The sequence below is a fragment of the Diplotaxodon limnothrissa genome, linkage group LG20 (assembly GCF_057381915.1).
Source record: "Diplotaxodon limnothrissa isolate DT_005_m linkage group LG20, D_limnothrissa_male_GT1.1, whole genome shotgun sequence".
Classification (NCBI taxonomy): domain Eukaryota; kingdom Metazoa; phylum Chordata; class Actinopteri; order Cichliformes; family Cichlidae; genus Diplotaxodon; species Diplotaxodon limnothrissa.
Window position 1 is genome coordinate 19,019,533 of NC_140615.1, and position 25,753 is coordinate 19,045,285.

General features: G+C 41.7%; 2 protein-coding genes across 2 annotated transcripts in view; both read left to right on the top strand.

Annotated features, from left to right (window-relative positions):
* Positions 1 to 6,174: 6,174 nt before the first annotated feature.
* Positions 6,175 to 11,659, top strand: sephs3 (selenophosphate synthetase 3). The gene is made up of 8 exons (XM_085344396.1): positions 6,175 to 6,546; positions 7,211 to 7,314; positions 7,776 to 7,883; positions 8,053 to 8,207; positions 9,303 to 9,393; positions 9,964 to 10,063; positions 10,247 to 10,459; positions 10,553 to 11,659. Exons 1-8 carry the CDS (start codon positions 6,270 to 6,272, stop codon positions 10,795 to 10,797), a joined length of 1,293 nt encoding a protein of 430 aa, XP_085200522.1. The 5' UTR covers positions 6,175 to 6,269; the 3' UTR covers positions 10,798 to 11,659.
* A 1,696-nt stretch (positions 11,660 to 13,355) lies between these two features.
* Positions 13,356 to 25,753, top strand: part of ap4b1 (adaptor related protein complex 4 subunit beta 1) — a 46,036-nt gene continuing 33,638 nt past the window's right edge. Inside the window, exons 1-5 of the mRNA XM_085344304.1 lie at positions 13,356 to 13,436; positions 13,610 to 13,727; positions 24,114 to 24,338; positions 24,418 to 24,548; positions 24,704 to 24,851. Coding sequence (XP_085200430.1) covers positions 13,615 to 13,727; positions 24,114 to 24,338; positions 24,418 to 24,548; positions 24,704 to 24,851 — 617 coding nt within the window. The 5' untranslated portion in view covers positions 13,356 to 13,436; positions 13,610 to 13,614. The remainder of the gene's footprint in view (positions 13,437 to 13,609; positions 13,728 to 24,113; positions 24,339 to 24,417; positions 24,549 to 24,703; positions 24,852 to 25,753) is intronic.

Consider the following 25,753-nt stretch of genomic DNA (forward strand, 5'->3'; position numbering starts at 1 on the left):
GTTATTCATTTGACTTTATATGTTTTTATATAGATATGGAATTGATGTTTCGTTTAGAAACACTGCTCCAGAGTGGGGTTCAAACACGTATGTCATGTGACATAAGTAAGGGTTTGGTGGCTCACCTGCTGTTTCAAGGCAGGTCAGGCGCAAGGATTCAGATTTTTTTTTTATGGGTGTTTTCCCAGGCTGTTGGCAAGGCTCGCTAAAAATAAAGCTCACTGAGCCCCAAAACAGCTTGACACAATAAACATATCGGTCCATTCTCAATATATTTTATTTTATAGCTGGATTTATTGTGTGTTTCATAACAATCACTAAGCAACTGAAACAGCTTCAAGAAGGTCAACAGAGAGAAAATGGTATTGTTGAAAATTTTCTGAAGGACACTACCATCAGCGAGCACTCAATGTGGGAACAGCCTCGGTGTTTTTTCTTCCTTGTTTGTACCGGTATTTCCCCAAAACACGTGCTGATCGAAGTTATTGATAGTCTGGTGTAATAATTGGCCTTAATTGTAATTGTGCAGAGTTTGTGTATTTTTTTTTCTTTTTTTTTTCTTCACAAAACCATCATTATGAGATGTCACTGTGGAAACCGCTCTGATTGTTTCTTAACCTCGACACAATTTCGGCATAGTCACACCATTGCTTCACACGTTAGACTCACCTTGCCTTTGTTTTGCGTCATCGTAAATGCTTTCTCGCAACTATAAAGAAACCGTTTACAACACGTGTCAAAGTCAAGGCCCGCGGGCCACATCCGGCCCGGCGTACAGTGTAGTGGAGCTAATGTGGCTGTAGTTAAGGAATTTAATACGGTAAAAAAAATACATTTTTCCTGGCCAAAATATATTTCAAATATATGGTAAATATGTTGTATTTGTGATGCTCAAAGAAATATATTTTTGAAATTGAAAATATATTTTTTTCAAACTGAAATACATTTCAAAAGATATTTTAGGGTGAAGAAAATACATTTCCAACCTTACGGTAGAATGTATATCAAAGTATCCTTTATTTAAAATGTATTTAGTGCAATAATGATAATAATAATAATAAAAGTAAAACATGTCTTATGTACATCTGCAAAAAACAGTTGGATTCAAACAAAACAGTCAAAGGTTTAGCAAGAATTAGGTTGTTTGTTCATTTGCTTACAGTATTTCACATTACACAATATCTCACTATAATGTGGCGTTAACTTGACTTTGAAATCATCTTTCAGTAATACAGTAAACAAGATACAACAACTGCTATGTTCACTTTAATTTTTGACAATATATACAATATAGTAATTAAAGGAACACACTCCACTTTTTTTGGAAATAGGCTCATTCTCCATCTCTCTCAGAGTTAAAAATGCAGCATCTTCTTTCTAGATCCGTAATAGGGCTCTGGAGCGTGATCTTACCGGATGGGGCGTAGCCAGGATTTTTGGTCGAGGCGCCATATCAGCAGGCCAAACAAATGCTTGCTGTGTGGTCGGTTGTGATGTTAGATTGCACAACCGGCAAGGAAATAAGCTTGAAAATGGACCCTCTTTTCATTGTTTCCTCACCTGGAAGCATCATGAGGGAGCTTATGTATCGGATGTTACCAAAAGAAGGCGTCTAGCCTGCATAGCAGCTGTGAGACGAGCTGATATCCAGTTCTCTACCATCCCCAGATATCTGTTGGTGTGCTACAGTATTTTCATTCTGGTAAGTTCTAAATAAGTTCATATTACTGTTTATAGCCTATTAGTTTTATTTTCAATGTGCTCTGAGGTCATAGCAAATTAGAACAAACATCATAATGAGTGATTTTGCAGAACTACCTTCTATTTATAGAGTTGCTAATTATTTGGCATTATTGCAAGCAAACCAGCCTATGAAATGGATGAAACAAATCCTAACTGGTTTCCAACACTACACATGGGGCACTGCCGGAACCTTTGCTTCAAACTACATGCTGCATACCACCATGCCAATCAGATTACATCTTCCATGTGAGGGTGAAAAGGTGACCCTCCTGGATAAGATGGCAAAGGTTTGCTGCGTTTTGGTGAACATGTGCCCCAGTGTGGTAGTAAAACCAGGGGAAAATGCTCTTGTTAAATACTCTTAAAAGTCTTGTGCTGTATAGTGATACATTTAAAAAGAGACAGTAAATTACAGAATGCTAGTAGTGGGTGATATTATTTAAATGCTGTCATGATTTTATGTGAACATTTTGTCATTTGTAAACTATAAACGACATGGATACTACATTGTGACTGATGTGATGTTTTACAACGTGGTTGTAATTTAAAAAAAAAAGGTAAACATTTGTTTCTTTATTCAACTTTTGAACAGTGTTACTTAGTAAGTACATATTCAGTAAATGCAAATCATTTATATAGCCCCCTAAATGCAACATTATGGGTTATTCAGAACAGAACTATGCTTGGAAAAATATTTTCCCATCTCTTGAGACAACTCCTCCACAGTAGCAGGTGGAATTTTTCTTTTTTGAGGACGGCTTCTTTTACCTGTCACTGCAGATGGTCTGTTTTTGTTTTGATCCAGAGCCCTTTTTGGGCCGCTGAAGAGTAGAGGTCTATCTTATGGCCAACCACTGACAGTATCTTGGCCATATTACCCAGCAAAACCCAGTATGTAGGTTCATCTGTAACAGTCCCTGTGACACGGATCAACACTGTTGCTTCTACTTAAACAGAAGAGCAGCGACATGGGTGCAGGTCATACAGGTGCAACCTTCCCTGTGATGCTCACAATGACCCATGGCTGCAATGCTGGTTCATTCAGTCTTTGAGATTTCAGTACCTGAAACACACAAAGACAAGGTTCATTTAAAGACAAGAACTTTAATGAGCCACGGCCGACACAGATGTGTTTAATCTACTTTCAAATACATTTATAATTAAAGCTGCAAGCAGCGTTATGAGGGCCCTCGCACCCCCGGCGTGTCGAGCCACGCCCAACACCTAAAACCAGCACCTCCGATCTGATGTCACATTGATGGAATTCATGCATTTAACCACCAGCTAACATTTCAACTCATTCATTCATGATTAGTTAGTCGTTCCACTAGGTGGCACTCTAACCATTATGTACAAATGGCATAACAAACATTTCCGAGCTCGAGTCTCATCACGCCTATGAGCTTTGGGAGAGATTGGACATTGTGTCTTTGAGTGACAGCAGATTACTGCTTTTTGGCGAGTGATTGAAACTCTACGTGCCGCCATGACCACCCCGTTTCCCTGAATGTAAAAAGCTTCGCAATTTAACATCACAAAGGTCTTTAGATTCCACACACAGGAGATTGCATCAATCTGATGAAATCCCTTGGAGGAGTTCGTCAAAGAACGGTGCCTGAAAAGAGGGGAAAATGTTGCCAAAATTGCACATTAATTTTAAAATGGCTGACTTCCTGTTGGATTTGGGATATTGCTCCAAGATACTTTTTTGTACATCTTGATATCTCCTATAAGCTTACCAGGTTTCAGACTCATACATAGAACACAGAGCAGGGGCTGATATTTTGAAATTTTGTAGGGGGCGCTGTGGAGCAATTTCGCGCTATTCAATGAAAATGATCACATGACAACAAAGCCTTCATCCATTTGGAGGTGTGTGCCAAATTTCAAGCCTCTATAAACTTTCCAAGCCCCTCAAAAGCCACTTCATCTTTCATGGTGAACCGCGTTGCCACCAGGGTGCGCCGTTCAGTTTAAAGACACAATTTTTGCACTGAAGCATCACGAGGGACTGATGGTGATATTCACCGCTTTTGAGGTGGCCACAATGAACCTGTGAAAATCAGTACAACAAAATTAAAGCCATGACATTTCCTGTTGCCACTAGGTGGCGCTGTCCGTATTTCCGACAATGGGCACATCAATCTGTTCAGGGCACCCCCGGCGCGTCGAGCCACGCCCAACACCTAAAACCAGCACCTCCGATCTGATGTCACATTGATGGAATTCATGCATTTAACCACCAGCTAACATTTCAACTCATTCATTCATGATTAGTTAGTCGTTCCACTAGGTGGCACTCTAACCATTATGTACAAATGGCATAACAAACATTTCCGAGCTCGAGTCTCATCACGCCTATGAGCTTTGGGAGAGATTGGACATTGTGTCTTTGAGTGACAGCAGATTACTGCTTTTTGGCGAGTGATTGAAACTCTACGTGCCGCCATGACCACCCCGTTTCCCTGAATGTAAAAAGCTTCGCAATTTAACATCACAAAGGTCTTTAGATTCCACACACAGGAGATTGCATCAATCTGATGAAATCCCTTGGAGGAGTTCGTCAAAGTATGGTGCCTGAAAAGATGGGAAAATGTTGCCAAAATTACACATTAACTTTAAAATGGCTGACTTCCTGTTGGATTTGGGATATTGCTCCAAGAGACTTTTTTGTACATCTTATGATCTTCCATAAGCTTACCAGGTTTCAGACTCATAGATAAAACACAGAGCAGGGGCTGATATTTTGGAATTTTGTAGGGGGCGCTGTGGAGCCATTTTGCGCTATTCAAGGAAAATGGTTACATAACAACAAAGCCTTCATCACATTGGAGGCGTGGGCCAAGTTTCAAGCCTCTATAAACTTTCCAAGCCCCTCAAAAGTAACTTCATCTTTCATGTTGAACAGCGTTGCCACCAGGGTGCGCCGTTCAGTTTAAAGTCACATTTTTTACACTGAAGCATTACGAGGGACTGTTGGTGATATTCACCGCTTTTGAGGTGGCCACGATGAACCTGTGAAAATCAGTACAACAAAATTAAAGCCATGACATTTCCTGTTGCCACTAGGTGGCGCTGTCCGTATTTCCGACAATGGGCACATCAATCTGTTCAGGGCGGGTGTGACATCATGCCTGTAAAGTCTGGTACTGATCAGACTGGATTTCATTGAGTTATACTAATTTGTTTCTTCATGGCGTGACATCAAAGTTCGCCATGCCGCTGGGGTCACACCCTTTTGCGAAAAGTCACAGTTTTCACTGTAACCCAAGACCAACTCCTTAAGGCTTTCCTGGAGAAATTTGAGGCTGCAGATGTCACCCATCACTATACTGTACCCCAAAGTGTAAAACATGACATTTCCTGTTCCCACTAGGTGGCGCTGTCCTTGATGTCAAATATGGCAGTTGAAATATGTTCAGGGGTGGAGCCTTATCATATGTGTTCACTTTGGTCAAGGTCAGAAAATGTATGACAAAATGAGAGGCAATACGATTTTCATGGCGAGTCATCGAAATTCGCCATGGCGCCACGGCCTCATAGTATTGTGAAAACTCAAAAGCTCCGCAATTTAACATGGCACAAGGGTGTAGTTGACACTGTCCAAATTTGAAGCGTATAGGACCAAATGCCAAGGAGGAGTTCGTTAAAGTTCGAGGCATCGAAACGGTAAAATCAGAGCCAAAATGTCACATTCAATCCAAAATGGCGGACTTCCTGTTGGGTTTAGGACATTGCCATAATAGACTTTTTTGTTCGACTCTGAACGTTATATAGGTGTACCGACTTTCAAACCTTTAGGCCATACCCATACCGGGGGCTCGCGTTTTTCATTTTTCTAGGTGGCGCTACTGAGAACATTAAAATACGTAAATTTTCACCAGACCTGACGCGTGTGCAAAATTTCATGAGTTTTCGAGCATGTTTAGGCCCTCAAACGGCCAATTCATTTGCCGAAATAATAATAATAATAATAATAATAATAATAAACAGAGCAATTACAATAGGGCCTTCGCACTGTCAGTGCTCGGGCCCTAATAATATGCAGAATAATAAATCCGACGAATAGTAACAAGTGTGCCTCTTTACATAGGCACACTTAATCAGTCTGTGGTCCTATTGCTTGACTGAGAAACACAGGGAGAAGCCGGAAGTAGAGTCATCACCTACAAAATAAAGCGTTTTCTCTAGAGCTCATTCAATTTGTTGCCCCAAACCCCCCCCCCCCCCCCCCCCCCTTATTTTTTTCTGGTATAGTGGTAACAATAAATCAAATCCCCAAGTTATGCAACAAATGTAGTATTTGGAATTTTTAAAAACATTTTGAATGCTGTTAGACCTGCTGAATCGCAAACGATTTTATGGTGAAAATAACACCAGGAAGTTCCATTTATGCCGTTTAACTTTTCCAAGGTCTTCCGTTTCACGTACCACTCGCTAGCCACACGCTCCATTCATCCGTGTGCCTGTGTTCACCGGTGTTATACTACGCAGCTGGTATTGTGTGGGAGAAGAGGGCCACGAGCATGTCAGGCTCAACTTCCCCGCCTCCCACAGTGGAGGCTGTGGGCACTGAGGGATGTTTTCCCCCAGGATACAAACCGTTCAAACCCGAGGAGCACGGACTGGAGCGCGGGTTCCGCCTTACAAGCTTTTCGGAACTGAAGGGATGAGGCTGCAAAGTCCCGCAGGAGGCTCTGCTCAAACTCCTGGCGGGACTGGAGCCGGACCGGGCCGACGGGACAGGGAAGGCCGGAGACCAAGCTTCGGAGTTCGGCCAACAGCTACCTGGCCCACGACTAGGTAAAGGACAAATTCGAAGTTAGTAGAGCTAGCCATTATACTCTAAAACCCAAGTTAACGTCAGTTAGCTAATGCAACTGTTGCTAACCTAGCTAGCTTGTGTTTACTAATGGCAGCTTATTTGACAGAAAGCAATGGGCGGAAAACACTTTAAGATTCAAATACACACACACACACTATATTGATAGCTAAAGCTACCCATATAGTGCTTAGCTTTAGCTTGAATAGTGCTTTAGCTTGGCTAAATAATTAATAATTAATACATGTAATAGTTAACTAACCAGGCAAGTATAGGACACGTGTTTTGCGAGTTATCAAATTACCACACGGTAAGTATGAGTCAGCAGAAATGTCTCGGATGCTCTGAGTGCGAAGTTCGTGCAGATAGTCCAATGTTCCTGTTGTAACTGACTTGCACACTTTCTAACTCCGTGTAACAGCAATATACAAAGTTACACTGAGTAACCCCCAAAGATTAAAACAAATTCATGTAAAGTTCAGACAGTGTCAGGCAATTCCGTGTAACAGTCCCGTAATAACTAGACTACTAAATTTGTTTAACTGCAGTTAAATACGGACTACCAAAAATAAAAAGTAGTAGTAACACAAAATAAGTCAACTTTTGTTTGCTTGTCTTGTCCTCATCCTTGTGGTGTGTTTACAGGCATAGGGATGGACTCCGCTGTCATTCCTCTGAGACATGGAGGACTGTCACTTGTCCAGACCACAGATTTCTTTTACCCTCTGGTGGAAGATCCATACATGATGGTGAGTTTACTAGCATGCATTTCCCGCCACTAAGCATTACTACACAGTACATGGGCAAGGAGGGAAAGCTATGCAAACAACGTAACAGGATAACTTGCTGATAATTAGGCATCTTTGTTTAAAGTGACATCTTTTTTTTTTCTTTTTTATAGTATTATAGCAGTATAATAGGAGATTTTAGCCCATAAAACCAAAACCTCAAATGCACATATTAAATTATTACTTATTTTGTCCAAAACAGTACTGCAGACTATAATATCAAGATTTAAAAAAAAAAAAAAAAACACATCGCAGGCAATTAGACTGTGATACTGTGATAAAGCTTCCAGCTCCTTCTGTTCATTAGTTATGCCATTGGCAGTTTTTGGTGAGGATTTCTGTCTTTGAGTGCCACCTATCTATGGGAGCTTTGTAAAGCTAACAGTCACATGACTGTTACTCTCTCTCCGTTTGTCTTACAGGGCAGGATAGCATGCGCTAATGTCCTCAGCGACCTCTATGCCATGGGCATCACAGAGTGTGACAACATGCTGATGCTTCTGAGTGTCAGCCAGAAGATGAATGAAAAGGTAGGATTTTGTGTGCTGTGTTGAGTCAGTCTCTGATGTGATTATGAAGTGGGGGCTGTCAACAGATTTGTGTCCTTGTAATTTTCATAAACAAATGAACATTGATTAAAGCTAGCATAAGCGCTTCGTTGATAGTTTATGGTCATGTGTTTATGCATGTGTGAAACAGGACCGTGAGCGCGTGATGCCGCTGATGATTCGAGGCTTTCGTGACGCAGCAGAAGAGGGAGGAACTTCAGTGACAGGTGGACAGACTGTGATAAATCCCTGGATCATTGTGGGAGGAGTAGCATCGGTCGTCTGCCAGCCTAATGAGTTCATTATGTGAGTACCTGAAACAGCTTTACTTTACTATAGTTAGATCACCCCAGTCTGTCAGTGGTGCAGTTCTCCTTAATTGAATTCCAGTTTTAAAAGCACCGGTTTTGATATCAGTGATGCAGATTGGTTGGTATTACATCACTGTTAATGTTTATTTTAATTGGTCAATTAGAATTTCACCTCATATTTATTACATTTTTACAGACCTCTTTATGTCCTTTTGGACCTGATCTTCCCTTTTCCCAACTGTTAATGCAATCCTACCTCTGTAACAAGGAAATCAGGGTCATAATTAACACTGTTAACAAACCTCCAGAACCCCTGAAACTACATTGAATTGTAATAATACTTTAACATTTTGTGTTCAACTGTGGCCACAGATTTACATTTTCTTCTTGGCAGGGATGATGCATGTGCATGACAAATGGAGGTGCACATGCGTTCTTAATGTAATTATCAAATAATACCAATAATGACTGGGAATACAACAAATTTGTTATTTTTAAACTTATTCGTGACAAACTTATCAATATCAGGCTTTTCTTGAGAGTCTTATATCTACATTTAGTTCAACTCCTGACATAGCTAAGCCAGGTCTCTACTTAGTTCTAGATAGAGTGGCCTTCAACTCAGTGGTACTTCAGTGTAAAACAAGGACTACTGCAGTCCAAGTAGGTGGAGTTGGAGTCTGCCTCACAGCAGGACAAGACCTGCATAACTGAACTAGCCAGGATGCCTGGGGAGGAAGGGCCACATCCAGCTAAGCTTTCATAACAAGAGTGAGGGTGTTCACTCAAATACTGGTTGTGTTTGAGCAGCTGTGAAACATGGGGGACCACACAAGTCAACTCTGTGTTGTGAGACGCTCTGCATTCTTATCTCTTACAGCTACAATATTCTGGGTATGACTAACTTTTATTGCTCATCGGCAATAAAATTCTATTGAACAATAAAAGTTCTGCCAGTGCCTCATTAGCAGAGATGCCTGTGAAGACAAAGAAACAAAGACCTTTTATGAATAACGCATTATGAAAGGTTGTGACTCACAAAATGCAAAGATTTGCATGTTTTATGTTTACGTTTTGTTTTATTTTCCAGGCCTGATGGGGCTGTACCAGGTGACGTTTTGGTGCTGACCAAACCTCTGGGCACTCGGGTGGCTGTAAACGCTTATCTGTGGATCGATCAGGTTAGCCATTCAACTGTGTTCACAGAAATATTAAGTGTAATGTTGCCACAGGAAACCAATTGAGAGTTTCCTTAGCTGTGTGTTTGGGATCATTGTCTTGCTGAAACATCACCCTCGTTTCATCCTCATCCTCCTGGTAGATGGCAGCAGACTTTTATCATGAATGTCTCAGTACATTTTTCCTTTCATCCTTCCTTCAGTGTTATATGTAGTGTGGTAGCTTTGTTGGCTAGCTGAAAACAGCCCCACACCATGATATTAATTGGCACTTGGTTGACAATATCTGGTGAGAATTGCATGCTGACACATTTGGAAAAATGTTTACAAGAAAGACAATATGTATTGGTTACTTCCTGGTCACATGAGCTAAAATTGCTCCAGTTCTTTGATGAAACGCCCAAGACTGCTGACAGGGTTTGTGTCCGTGTAACAAAAAAATGTTTTGTTTGCTAACAGTTCTCCTTCCTGCAAAGGTTCACAGCTGCCATGTGTGGGTCATTGTGCATGTAGAAATGTATAAAAGCACTGCTTTGAAGATTAATTATCTTGTTGTTGTTTTTGTTTTACCAGCCTGAAAAGTGGAACAAGATCAAGCTGGTTGTCACCAAAGAGGAAGTTATAGAGGCCTATCAGGAAGCTATGTTTTCCATGGCAACCCTTAACCGCACAGGTACACTACTTTGATTAAGATCTTGAGTCGTTAGTGGTCATGCAAATGTATTATTAGTTAACTATTTAACTAAATAATGTTTAAATTACAGTTAGCAGACTTTATATCAGCTGTTATTGATTAATTTATTTTCCCTTTTCTTTCTTGTGGTTCTACTCTGGCTCATTCACATTTTGCCTCCAGCGGCGGGTCTAATGCACAAGTACCAGGCCCACGCTGCCACAGACGTGACTGGTTTCGGCTTGTTGGGTCACGCCAACAACCTGGCAAGACAGCAGCAAAACGAGGTGGCCTTTGTTATCCATAACCTTCCAATCATAGCCAAGATGGCTGCCATCAGTAAAGCCTGCGGAAACCTGTTTAACCTGCTTCAGGGCACTTCAGCTGAGACATCCGGTACAACCAGTGACATTAAACATGTGGTTAAATTTGAATAAATGCAGTATTTAAAGCTAGAAACTCACATCCCTTCTCCCCCCTCTTCTCCAGGTGGGCTGCTGGTGTGTCTGCCCAGAGAGCAGGCAGCCAAGTTCTGCTCAGAGATGAAAAACCTCAGCTCCGGAGCAGGGGGTCAGGGGGCGGTGGGCGGAGCGTGGATTATTGGTATTGTGGAGAAAGGCGACCGCCATGCTCGCATCATTGACAAACCCCGCATTATCGAGGTTCCACCCCGAGGAAGCCAGGCAGCAAATCAGGAAAACAGCTCCACCAGCCCTGACCCCAGTGTGTCATAGACACTGTCACCCTCTGACACTGTTCTGGTGTGTGTGTGCAAGAGAGAATAAGTGTGTCTATGTGTGTATTAATTGTTGTTCATCCCATCTACCTTTTCTGTCAAAAAGTTGACAGTGCACAGACCAAAACCCAGTGTCATGTGATCCACTGAGACAGGAAATGGACCACAGGCTGCATACATGTCCAGCTTTAGAAGGAGCTGCTAAAACATGGTGTACTTCTCATGTTTCATGTTGTAACTTCAGGGCACAATGTACTGCCTCTCTCAGCATTATTTTTCCCTGTTGCCTTTCATATAGAAAACTTGTTTTATATGATTTATCAAAATCATAAACAGCTTCTGGAAAATGAGTTTCAGTTCTATAAAAAAGAAAAATACTGAATCATACTTGCCCAAAGTAGCAAATAATGAGAAGTGTGTGTGTGTGTGTGTGTGTGTGTGTGTGTGTGTGTGTGTGTGTGTGTGTGTGTGTTATGGTTGGATTAGGGTGATTTATTTTAGGATGTATGGCTAACATTAAATGTGTTAATTTGGTGACGGTTTACTGTGGAAAAGAAATGATGTATCACTCCTAGAACCTGGCTCTGCCCACGCCATCCAGAGGAAGGTTTGAGCAGCTTCCTTTGGGACCTGTTGGGCCGTGTTCAGATTGTCCACCTGGGTCAGCAGTCGCCTGACCGCCCAAGCACAAAGTCCGCCCTTCCTTGTTAATGAAGCTCTGCCTTTCAAACCCCAACCAGCAGGGCCGGGCAGAGTGGATGTTTGTCTCTGGATCAGGGATTGGACTTTCAGTGCTGGAGGTCTAGTGCTGTCTGTTTGTAGATTTCTTGCTTTTCACAATCAAATAAACCCATCATCAATTTAGACCAAAGTGCTGTTTGGGTCTTATGCAACTGTAGTGTGAAGGCACGTTTTTATTTTTACACCAAGAAACCTTCACTGAAAAGTGCTAAGAATAACATTGAAGGGGTTTGGAGCAGTCTGAAGCCTGATCTTTTGCCTCACAGGGATTAGTACATACAATGAGTTCATTATTTGAACCTTTGGTCATGTTTAATACAAGCATACACCAGTCGTGTCAGGACTGTACTGCCGTGTTGTTAGTATCAGTCATCCTGCTTGCTAGTATACTTGTAATATTAAGCTGCTCAGACAGCTCCTCCATCACTGGTGTTGACTTGGACATTCAGACAACGTCCAAATTCACAAATGTTAATCTCACATCATATTCATTTCTAGATTAATAGCTACTCCAGCATTTTGACATTGAGACCGTTGACCCATTTTACTTTGTGGGACTGACACACATCCATCACTACGCATGTGCCTCATTTAGCATGATCTTGTTCTGGAAGACAAAAAAAAAAACATCCACTGAGACCTACCTACCTACCTACCTGGAGTAAATAGAGTAGTATTGATCTACTGGGTGGATGAATATATGCAAATGCACTGCTAACAGTTTTTCAGTTAAATTCTGGATTTTGTCATCTTCAAATGGCTGCATGCGTAGAAAGTTATAGCGGCATACGGCCTGATTTACACTGGGTTACCAAAGTGATCTGTGTACAGATAGCTGATCCATGCATGTTTGCATGTAAACCTGATGCTGTCTGAGGGATTTCCATGGAAATCAGTGAGTCCCTCCCTGGACAACACAAGAATAAGTTCACAGGAGTAGGTTGAATTTTGGTTATTTTTAAATCACCTTATTTGTGCCACCATTTCCTGCATAAACATCAGTGCAGGATAAAACCAGATGAAATGTTCTGGACAGAAGAGACGCATTACAAGTTTTCTGTAATTTCAACCAAATCAATTTAAAGCAAAATGTAACAATATTGAGTGAAAATCATATTGTTTTCCCCATTTTTTCCATAACCAACTTTGAGCATCAGCATCATGGGATATATCAGTTTCAATAGGAAAACTACAAGTTAATGTTTAATGTAAAGGAACTGAGCTCTTGCTGCTACTCTCCTAGCTTCTGACTTTCCACATTTGCATCTGGACCAACATTCATGTGCATGATTTAAAAAAAATATTTTCTTTTGATTATAGCAGTCTTGTCATAATTATTTGAGTTTATTCTTATGCTATACAAAGTCTGATTATCAGCCAAGAGTAGAAAAGGACTGTATGGTCCCAGACATCCAGGGATGAAATATAGATAATTTAGTTTAATAGTTGGTTTGTGGATCTACAAATTTGATCTTTTTTGCTGTGTGCATTTACTTTTCTGTTTTAAACAATACTATGCTTATAGAAAGAATGTAACAAGGGTCACTGAAACTCAACAGTTTCTTAGGTGCCTGCAGTGGTTTAATCCAGCTCTGCTCTAGGCAGTTAAATCTATAAGACTGTACCCTATGTCGGTCTGCACACGATTAACAACCACTGTCAGATGGAGTAAATGGAGTAAAGCAACATTTTCCACCGAAATATAAACAAAGTATCAGATAGGGGAGAGTATTACCTTTGTCGTGCTATACTCACGCCAGCCAGCAGAGAGCAGCGTGGGATTAAAACGAGAAAAACAACACTGAAGAAGAAATGCGGATGTGTAGAGGGAGTAATTATTCTAGTCCTTTTTGTTGTGTTGTTACGGATGAACTTCGTCCTTCAAAGTGCTAAACGGTAACGCTTTTAAAATGAACAAGTTCGTGTGTTACTGGGTCATATAAAAGCTTTGCGTTTTATCTCACCGGCTGAACGCTGGGTCACCGGCTGCGTTATCAAAACAACAGCCAGAGGTGCAGTTTGACCTGCTTGTTACTGACAAGCAGAATGATGTTTTTTGTGTCTCTTAGCTACCATGCCTTATCTGGGCGGGGAGGAGACGGTGAGGGAGCTGAGGAGAGCTCTGTCCAACCCCAACGTCCAGTCAGACCCGCTGCGGTACAGGAACACCATCCTCAAAGTGATCAGGTACTCATCTCATCCCTCTGCTCAGCCACCAGGCGCTGCGGTTTGCCTGCAAGGTCGCATTCATCTGTCAAACGGGGCCGGTGTTCCAGATCTACTGGCGTTTAGATCAACTGGCGTTGGTCGAACAGATGTGTGGCAGTCTTGCGTTTCAGGAGCTGCTACCGACAAACCAGCAAAAAAAACGCCAAATGTGTCATCTGTGACACTTGTGAGGTTATCTCAAACACACTCTGTCAGCAGAGGTGGGACCAAGTCATTGTTTTGCAAGTCTCAAGTAAGTCTCAAGTCTTTATCCTCAAGTCTCAAGTCAAGTCTCAAGTAATGTCAGGCAAGTCAGAGTCGAGTCTCAAGTCACTGGTGTAAAAGTCCAAGTAAAGTCACAAGTCTGAAATTTTGAATTTCAAGTCCTTTCGAGTCTTTAAAAAAAACGAAAAAAGGATGTTGCAGTTATGCTAAATGTAAATATTAGACCATGTAATTTTTAAATCTGTGTTTTTCTCAACACATGACAAAATAGTGAACTTAGAAAATATACACAAATTGTGAAATTGCACCTCTTTAAAATGCAGCTCAATTAAACCTAGCTCCAAGAATAATTTTCACTGACAGTTCTGAGATAAGCTGCATGTTATTCTTGGATGCGCTTGTAGGACCGGCTTTAAAATCGCATGACAAAAATATCATACACATTAAAAAAAAACTGCATCACCAACGTAGCCTGGACAACATTTGCTAGTTAGATGAAGTCAGCTATCTCATCGTAGCATATTTATGTGCATATTTATAATCATACGGTTCTTGGAGTGAGTGCACACACTCATGAAGTTTAGTAACTTCAGGTCACTGCAACAAGCCCAGGTACAGTTTACCGACGGATGGGTGCAGGACCTTGAAATGCACCGTGTAGAACGAAAGACCATCGTACGTATCATAAGTTTACCAGTCTCACAAATCGTCGTCATAAATACACATTCGTTAACCGTTTATTAATAGGACCTTTGAGCTCAACGGTAATTAATTAGTAGTGGAAATAATTTCTGGTACGCATTACAGAAATGTAGCAGTGACAATAATATTGTATGCTGTAATCGTACTGGGCAATTGGTGATACAAAACAACTGTTTTATCCTGTGAATAAAAGTATGTTTTTGTCAATGTACCATAATAACAGAAGCAAAACACAATATTGTGTCAGGACAATTCACTATTTATGCACAATAAACAAAGGAGCATAGCGCGACAATTTCTGTTCAGCGCCAGACTTGCTTGTAACCTATATCACCAATTATGTTATGAAAATGACGCATTAACTACAACAGAAGACTGACCTTTGTGGGAATGCTTGGAGCAGACTAACCTGTGAGCTGGAGTGTTCTGGGACGTTATATTTGGTCTTTGAATGGCTGCGATCCAGGCCATCCGTCGCCTCTTTGTTACTTCGGAAACATGGCTCGAACAATTTCTCTTAAACGTCGTAATCCGATAACAACCGATTTCTTTACCCGTCGGCTTCCCGTGGCTGTCATGTGACCAGCTATTGCAGTTAATAATACAACAGCTTCTTGCCATTTTTTGTGTTTCTTTTTATCGCTGTATAACTGATTTCAATTAAAAGCCTGCGTGCGCTAGTACCTCTTGCCACGAGTTCCCAGAATCCTTTGTGGTTCTACCCCAGAATGACATCACATTTTCAATCTCTATATGCATGTTACATTTTATATTTGGGGTAAAATATCAAGTCTTTTCAAGTAAACCAGTTCAAGTCCAATTCAAGTCCCAGGTCATTGGTGTAAAAGTCTAAGTCAAGTCACAAGTCTTACAACATTTTTTCAAGTCAAGTCTAAAGTCATAAAATTAATGACTCGAGTCTGACTCGAGTCCAAGTCATGTGACTCGAGTCCACACCTCTGTCTGTCAGTCTTGATGCTGTTGAACAACAAAATGTTTAAAAATGTGGCGAGTTTACCTGGCGATATCCTCATGCGCGACGCAATCGCGAAAACAGCAAACAATTAACACCACGCCGATGTTGTTCACGGGACAGCAAGAGTAAACGATCGGGAGACTCTTGTCGTCGTTATCGTTCCCCTCGCACGGTTTATTTCTCCGAATTCAGCGTTTTTGCTTCATAACTACAGCGTGCAGTTTACTTTGTGCACTAACATGGAGTCGAGTCAACCAGCGCCACCTCTGGCCAAGTGCCACAGCCTACAGCCAGATCAACTTGTGACACACATCTACACCACGTTTGAATTCGTGTCATGCACATTTGTACCTTTCAATTGTGTCTGTTTGTGCGTCATGCAAATAAACCTTTGAAATGAATGAAATGACACTAATATTTCACTAGTGTTGTAGTGTAGTCGTTAGTGTAGTCTGCCTGTGTCTTTTCTCTGCGAACAAACATTTTAGAGTTGGTTGTTATATACAGTCTGTATAAGTGTGGTTAATCTAATAAACATTTGTAAGGAGATGGCAGTTACTGTGAATTCACAGCAGTTACACAGTGATTAGTAATAAACAGCCAGTGAGAGTGAGTGGATTTAAGAAAGTCAGTGACTCAGGTGTGTCGCTTGGTTTGTCATCTGTTTGTGAGACTGGAGGAGACGTAGAAATCCTTTGTTTTAAATCTTAGTTAGGAAGGTTCCTGTTTGAAAACAAGCACTCTTTGTGAGAAATGCAAGAAATACATCTGCAGAAAGCACACAGTTACATTCTGTCCATCATGTGGACAAAATAGAAAATGTTGAGCATTGAAAAACTGAGAACGTTGGGCAAGTTCAACAGAAATGTGTTTGTAAGAACGAAAAACCAAATTGTTCCTAAAATAGTTATGGAAAGTCTAACTGTTGTATGTCTGTGTTCTACATGTTTATCTAATGGAAAATAAAGTTGCTATTGTTTTATTGCAGTTTTTGGATAATTCTGAGTGGATTTACACAGTACGGATCTAAATGACCCGCAACAAAATCAATGTCAATTGTTTGTTCTTCAACTTAATACAAGGGTTAATTTCCAAAACTTGCTTATGATCTTCAATTTGTAGCAGATCCACTATCACACAGCAGCTGGAGCAGTCTCCAATGGAGGTCAGTCCACTGCTGCCACCTGTGGCCAAGTACCATAGCCTACTACTAGATTAACTTGTGACACATCTGCACCTGCTGCTATGATCACATTGAGTAGAGGCTGAGTGGCTGCACTAACCCCTGGTACATCCAGATCTACCCACAAACATGTTGACAGATACAATCCCGGCAATGTGGATTGTCAACACTGAAAACAATCAGTAAGCAAAGACAACAGGGATCAATTTCTTCTGTTTATTTAGCACCCACAACATTTGTAGTCGCCTTTTGTAGAAGCTTCTCGGATGAGAGGTGAAACGTCTTCAAGCAACTTAAAGAAGTCCAGACGCTTTTCTTTGCAAGCTCCTTTGACTACGATGACCTGGATGACTGAGAACCTTCACAGACATATTGCCGTACATTTTGGGAGGAACACCCTTCAACTGGTGCGGGAGTATGAAAGGGAATCAAGGAAACTAGCGGATTATAGGAACCATCTCCGTTTCAACCTAAGATGTAGACAAAGCAGAGTTGTTCCTAAGAGCCTGCGCCTTGGATCCACTGTCAGGGGATACAGAGCAGACTTGATTCTACAGAGAGCACAAAATCACCTTTTAAGTGAAAGGATAAGACAGGTCCATTTCACCATAGATGCCCTCCAGATCAAGATCAGCCAGACCCTGCAGGAACTGGAAATCCTTCTACCCTCTCCAATCTTAGAAGAGGTTTACAAGTTTGTGGACAAGGCTCAGCGGGCCCAACACTCTAAAGGAAAAGAAAGACAACGCAGGAAATTTCACACCTTGCTTTCAAAAACACACACTCCTCATCCTGAACCTACACAACCCAGAGAAGAAAACACACCTGAAGTCAGTCAGGAGAAATGGGTTAAGAACTTTTCAGACAGGATTCTCACTGAACCTGAAAAGAGAGTATTAGCCAAAGGACTCAATTTTGCCATTTCTCCACAAAAGTTGCCCATAGTGGACCTCATCACAGCCACAGAATCTGCCATACGGATTAATAAATTATCACAGACAGAAGCAGAGCAAATCAGGATGAAAGTCTCAGCCACGCTCTCCAGTGCCAAAGTCCCTCCATCCAACCTCACAATACAGGAAAAGAAGGCCGTCGCGTCCCTGAGCAAAGACCACAACATCACTGTTTTACCAGCTGATAAGGGAAGATGCACCGTGGTCCTAAACACTACAGATTACCATACAAAGATCACTACTCTCCTCAGTGACAACAATACCTACGAAGCCCTAAAGCGAGACCCCACAAGCAGCTACAAAAAGAAAGTTATAGCTTGCCTTCAAGACTTTGAAAAGGACAAAATTATTGACCGCCTTACATATCACCGCCTTTACCCAGGGGATGCCATACCCTGCATTTACGGACTTCCTAAAATCCACAAGGAAGCTGTCCCACTCAAACCCATAGTCAGCAGCATAAACTCAGCCACTTATAACATTGCTAAACACCTTGCTACCATCCTTGCGCCTCTCGTGGGGAACACCCCACACCACATCAAGAACTCCACCGACTTCACCGACAAGGTCCAGAAACTTACCCTGGATCCAGATGAAACCATGGTGTCCTTTGATGTAGTCTCTCTCTTCACTTGCATACCCACCACGGAGGCCGTGGAGACTGTCAGAAAACGACTACAAGAAGACAGCTCCTTGGAGGACAGGACCAACTTCACATCAGATCTGCACACTGTTAGACCTCTGCCTCACCACTACATATTTCAAGTACAACGAAGGCTTTTACAGACAAAAACATGGCTGTGCCATGGGCTCCCCCATGTCACCTATTGTAGCCAACCTTTACATGGAGGAAGTGGAAAGGAAGGCTGTTAGGTTTTGTATTGTTGATTGTCATTTATGCTTAGAAATATTTAACCATAGATGCTTAGAGGTGTATAATCAATTGTGTAGTGATAAGTTGTGTGATCTTTAACAGGCTACAGAGGCTTGGTGTGCATTCCACGCCTACATCCTGGGAGCATGAGAGAGGTCATACCTTCTCTTATTGTTTTATGGTAGGATTAACGTAGCTACGTCTGTTCTAGTCTAAGTGCTTTTCTGTTTAGATGAACTGCTGGACTTCCTCACCGGGGGGGGGTCTAGTCTACCCTCTTCCTGACCAAGGATGTTTGACCCTTTGATCAGCAACACACACACACACACACACACACACACACACACACAGGCAAGGTACCCTTTGTTTGTATGTAGACGTCGTATGTTAATGAACCTATGCATATTCATGTAACCTCAATAAAAGGACAGTGTTATGGGAGGACGGACGAGAGCAACTGGGGTCAAGCGAAGGGACGGCGCTCTGTCCGGTCTCTCCCGTGCACGAGTAACATGAAGAACTTTGCCTATTTGTGTCTTGCTTAGCAGTGTAATTATATTGTATTCAACGTTCCAGCGGATGGGTTCAAGCTACAAACCTATCAAAGGCTCTTGGCTCTTTCAAAGGAAGAGTACCCAGCCACTGGTACAGATATGTGGACGACACCTGGGTCAAAATCAAGACACAAGAAGTGGAATCCTTCACTGCGCACATTAACTCTGTGGATAAAAACATCAGGTTCACCAGGGAAGACACAAAGGACAACTGTTTGCCTTTCCTGGACTGCGCTGTGCACATTGAAGAGAACGGCAAACTCAACATCGGAGTTTACCGGAAGCCCACACACACGGACCAGTACCTCCTCTTTGACTCCCATCACCCTTTGGAACACAAACTTGGAGTAATTAGGACCCTACACCACCGGGCAGAACATGTTCCCTCTAAGCCTGAAGGAAAAAAGAAAGAACACACACATGTAAAGGAAGCACTCAAAACGTGCGGCTATCCTAAATGGGCGTTCTTAAAGTCAGCAAAGAGGCACAGAAAAGAAGACCAGACACCAGCGAGGGAGGATAAGAAGGACAGACGCAACAACATTGTCATCCCCTATGTAGCCGGTGTATCAGAGAAACTCAGGAGAGTTTTCTCCAAGCATGACATCCCGGTGCATTTCAGACCCAGCAACACGCTCAGACAAAAACTGGTTCACCCGAAAGACAAAACGCCAAAACACAAACTTAACAATGTGGTGTATGCTGTACAGTGCAGCGAGGAATGCTCAGACCTCTACATTGGAGAGACCAAACAGCCACTTCACAAGCGCATGGCACAACACAGAAGAGCCACCTCCACAGGACAAGACTCAGCAGTCCATCTGCATCTTAGGATAAAGGACACTCTTTCGAGGATACCAATGTTCACATTTTGGACAGAGAGGACAGATGGTTTGAAAGAGGAGTGAAAGAAGCCATCTATGTCCACTGTGAGCGACCATCTTTGAACAGAGGCGGGGGTTTACGACACCAACTCTCTGCCATCTATAATCCAGTTTTGAGATCCCTTCCCAGACGCCTTAACGCCCACTGGGCCATCTGACCTCAGGAATTCGCATGATAAGGTGGGGCCAGGTTTCACAATGAACACACCCGAAACTGGCTGATTGGGACCCACACCCAGTTTCACACCTTGGCTCAGGCGATTAGAGGATCATCAGGGGGTCCTTTTGTCCCTCTGTGGGGGGTTACTCTCACTAGGTTTATATCTGGGACTCTCCACCATTTGACCTTAGAACTGAAGAAGCTTCTCGGATGAGAGGTGAAACGTCTTCAAGCAACTTAAAGAAGTCCAGACGCTTTTCTTTGCAAGCTCCTTTGACTACGATGACCTGGATGACTGAGAACCTTCACAGACAATTGAAAGGTACAAATGTGCATGACACGAATTCAAACGTGGTGTAGATGTGTGTCACAAGTTGATCTGGCTGTAGGCTGTGGCACTTGGCCAGAGGTGGCGCTGGTTGACTCGACTCCATGTTAGTGCACAAAGTAAACTGCACGCTGTAGTTATGAAGCAAAAACGCTGAATTCGGAGAAATAAACCGTGCGAGGGGAACGATAACGACGACAAGAGTCTCCCGATCGTTTACTCTTGCTGTCCCGTGAACAACATCGGCGTGGTGTTAATTGTTTGCTGTTTTCGCGATTGCGTCGCGCATGAGGATATCGCCAGGTAAACTCGCCACATTTTTAAACATTTTGTTGTTCAACAGCATCAAGACTGACAGAGTGTGTTTGAGATAACCTCACAAGTGTCACAGATGACACATTTGGCGTTTTTTTGCTGGTTTGTCGGTAGCAGCTCCTGAAATGCAAGACTGCCACACATCTGTTCGACCAACGCCAGTTGATCTAAACGCCAGTAGATCTGGAACACCGGGCACACATTTGCTTTTGGGAACCTGCTTACCACCCCAACCCATCCCCCATGCAATTTAAGTTAATTGTCACTGGAAAAAGCAGGTGTTAGCTAGCAGCTAACTGGAAATATGAAAGAATGACATCATTTTTGTGGGAAATTACAATACAGCTTTGTTGGTTCTGTAGATGACTGCTATTGTTGTAGATTTACGTAGATATCTGTGCACAAGGAAATCAGCTTCATTGTAAATGTGCTGGATTCCATGTTTATGAGAAATACGAGTTTGGCAGTCTTTTATTAGACATTGACTTCTATTCAGTATTCTATTCAGAAGTTATTTATTAAAATCAGAGGTAATGCTGTGTGCTTAGCTGATGGAGAGCAGGTTGCTATGGTTATGGTTAAGGATGATGGTTTAAATCGACATTATGAGCCTACACATGCAGAGAACTATAAGAACTTGACTGATGCAGAACAAGAACAGACATCTGCAAAAGCAGCAAGGACTTTTTACCAAGCTGTACACAACCAGGAGCTTTGTCGATATTCTCACAAAATTGCAAAAAACACTTAGTCATTTCATGATGAGGATTTTAAGAGTGTTTGTTGTCCACAAGGCAGCCCAGTTGAAACTTCCCACACATAAGGAGAAATGCTCAGAAGAAACTATGTGAACAAACATTCTCAGTAATGATGTTTAACAAATTGAGATACAGTCCCTGCACACTTGTATCAGTACATTCTTCCAACTGCTGACAACGAGTCATAAGCATCTAACTGTGAATAAGAAGAAAATGAGATAATCGCAGTGAAAATGGTTGTAAATTGTTGTCAGCGTTGTTAACATTTTGCTTATTTATTGTGGAAGCTCAGATTGATGAAATTCATTTTACACCCAATTGAACAGTCCCACATGTGGCTCGATTCACTATGATTCATTTTTGTGTCTTTTGTAAAGTCTCGCTCTTTGCTGTGTCTTTGACGGAAAGAGAGCTGAAGTGTTGAAACAACAGAAAAAAACAGCAAGCTACTTAATTCAACATCCCTTGTGTTAACAGATGCGTTAAACTGTAATCACTTTGTGAAACACTGGTGTAGACTACATATCATAAACAATCTGGAAAGTTAGGCAACATTAAACAAATACATAAAACTATACTAAAAGTATGGATTCTAGTAATTCAAATACAATTTAAGGATCATGAAAAATACACGAGAAACATCAAAATGGAAAGCTGTGAGGAGATGGACCCAGGAAAACAGGGCTCTTTTTTTACATTGGCTTCATTATTAAGACCCCAAAGTTCCATTCGCCTTTTATATAAATAATATTGGAAAGGAAAGTGAACATATAAGCATTATACAACCCCTAGGTACCAATCGTACCCCTCAGTAGTAACACTCTGTTGTTTTGACTAATACTCCCCTTTGTTTCAATGGCTTAAGACCAACTAGGACTAGTGACATAGCACTAACATCACTGCTGACTGGGGGTTTATCATCCTGTTTTCACTACGAAGCAGTAGATCATTTCAAGGAAAGACGTAAGCTGAAGGTTTAAAGTGGACTTATTCTGTTCCAATAATGAATGTTGATCTTAAACACTGGGCAACATTAAAAAGAAAATTAGGTCAATATATGAAGATATACAGTACTGTGCAAAGGCTTGAGCCACCCCTCATTTCTTTATATTTTGCTTTCAGGCACCCAGACTTTCTTGTATGTTTTTTAAACAATATTTCACAAGGCTTTCTGATGTGTTTTTTTTAGACCTCAACTTCCTCTTTACTCATTTCCAGTCCAGTCCGTGTACCTCACTGTTTTCAGAGGGTTGTTTGTTGTTTGTTTTATATTATATATATTTCTTATCACTAACTTATGAAGGAAGCATTAAAGCATAAAAAGATGCCTAACTGAAGGGATGAATCATTGTGTCTGCACATAACTGACAACTTAGTAGCAAAGGCCTAGTTTGTGCTTTGTATTCTTTGTATTCTTTAGGCTCTTTTTTTACTAGCAGCCTGTTGCAAAAATACATAATTTGTTCCAATTTGTTTGTTAAATTTACAGAAATGCCAACAGTAACAGTAACAGTAATTCAATTTTATTTATATAGCGCCAAATCACAACATAAGTCGCCTCAAGGCGCTTCATAGATACAGAGAAAAACCCAACAATCATATGACCCCCTATGAGCAAGCACTTTGGCAACAGTGTTTGAAAGACATGAAATAGTATTTTTGCTCTAATGAGGTTAAAACTATTAGCCTAAAACTATCTCAAAGTGGCGTGCAGGCTGTCCCTAAAGAAACCGAGGACAAAAGCAGAAGTGGCAGGCTTAAGAAATACTGTCTACTGCAGTTGAATGGTATCTGAAAACATGGTGGAGGCTCTGTCATGGTTTGGGGTTGCATTTCAGCCAGTGTGTTGGGGAGCATGCCAGAACTGATGGAATTATGAAGACAGAAAAGTACTGTCAGATTTAATCTACCGTGCAATACCATCCGGATAGCATCTGATTGGCAGTGGATTTGTTTGTCAGTACGGCAATGATTCCAAACAGAGTACCAATGCAGTAAAAACAAACCTATAGAGAAAAACACACAATGGAGCACTTGCTTCCCTAGAGCCCAGACGTGAATATTATTGAAGCAGTGGGGGATCATCTTGATATAGAGCAGAACAAAAGACAACCAGCTTCCAAAGGAGAGCTTTGGATCTCTTTCAAGAAGCCTGCAGAAATATTCTTCTCTGCACTCACATGTTTTTGAAATATCTGGGCACTGACAAAGTTGTGTTAGTAAGAAGAATATGTTAATGAAATGTTTGTTAAATGTGATGTTAAAAGGTTTTCCTGTGTCCTATCATTTCCTCTTGTTCCATGTGTCTCTTTCTTTGTTCTCTTTCCCCATTTTTCATTTTCCTTTAATCTTTCTTTCTCTATTTCAACTCTGACTGTCCCCTCCTTATTCATTCCCGCTTTTGTCTTTCTTCTTGTTTATCTGGCCCCCTTCTACTCCCCCTTCCATTTCAGGACCATGTCACAAGGGGTAGATGTGTCTGGCCTGTTCAGTGAGATGGTGAAAGCCTGTGCCACAGTAGATGTAGTCCAGAAGAAATTGGTTTATGTCTTCCTGTGTTCCTACGCCACTTTAAACCCGGAGTTGTCCCTGCTGGTCATCAACACTCTGAGGAAGGACTGCCAGGATCCAAACCCAATGGTCCGCAGTCTAGCCCTCAGGAACATGACCAACCTCAGGTGAGCTGTTGTACACAGGGACCTCAGTGTAAGCTGCCACATCCACTCATGACTGGTTTTGAATGTGTCTGTGTGCCAGGTTACCCAGCCTGGTGGAGTATGTGGAGCAGCCTCTAACAGCAGGACTGAGAGACAGAGCAGCCTGCGTACGACGTGTGGCTGTACTCGGCTGGGCCAAATTGCACAACCTCCATCCTAGCTCTGAGATAGGTGGGGATTTTTTTATCCCGTTAACACAGTTCTCTTCTTCTCTTGCAAGAAAGAAGAAAGTTAATCCCATCACTATTGATGTATCAGCAGGTGTGTTTCACTTGCTGATACATCAGCGTCATGTACAGAAACCTCTTGTTTGTGATTCTTTCCAGATGCAGCAGTGGTGAATGAACTTTACAGCCTCCTGAGGGACCCGGACCCCGTGGTGATGGTGAATTGCCTCCGAGCTTTGGAGGAGATCCTGAAGGAGGAGGGTGGTATCGCTATTAACAAACCCATTACCCACCACCTGCTCAACAGGTTGGTCCACAGTTAAAACATCAGATGAAATGTGGATACATGAAATCTGTCAAAATAAGGATGCTCTGGTATGCAGTTTATTTTACTGTTAGTGCTGAACTGCATTAGGTCTTTGATTAATTTCAATGTGAATTTTTTAGGGGCGTGCCCTACTGTTTTACCTTTAGGCAAAGTAGGTAGCTGAAGTGGTGGATGGTGACACATCTAGAAAACTGTGAAATTTCACCAGAAGAAAACTAATCCCATCACAGGAAGAAGTTAAAAAAAGAGGGGGGGGGGGGGGGGGGTAAAGAAGGAGAGGGTTGAAGAAAGCCATTAATTTGTTTCTAATGTTTTTACATTCTTCTCTTCATCTGCTACTCAGTTAATGGGGAAAAAAGGCATTCTGTCTTCTTACTGAAATTGAATTCATTTTTTGTCTAATGAGAGCCTTAATCTGCAGGACTGTCTGTGTGTGTGGCTATCATCCAGCCTTCTACAGATAGCTAATCATATCAGCAGAGCCAAATAGCTTCCTGTTAGACTTCTGTCTAAACCAGCATTATAGACAGGAAGAGCAATGTGCACATAAATATATTTCCCTGCATGTTTAACTATTGTAGCATAGCATAACACTGGCAACGTCCAGGTGACTTTCCTCAGCCGTATGTGCTACCAGGCTATTTTGTTTTATTCGTTTTTGTCAGTGACAGCAAATTTCCACTACTGGCACTGGTGAGATGTAAGAACTTGCCCAGGAACTGACCCTAAATAATCACGCTTATAAAATCACATTTTATTCCATCACCTAACATCAAGATTATATTTTGTCCTAACATAGAAACTGTATTTGAAACTGATTTCTCAGTGGCAAAATGAGTTCGTAAACTATAATGAATGCACATCACATTATCAGTTTCAAA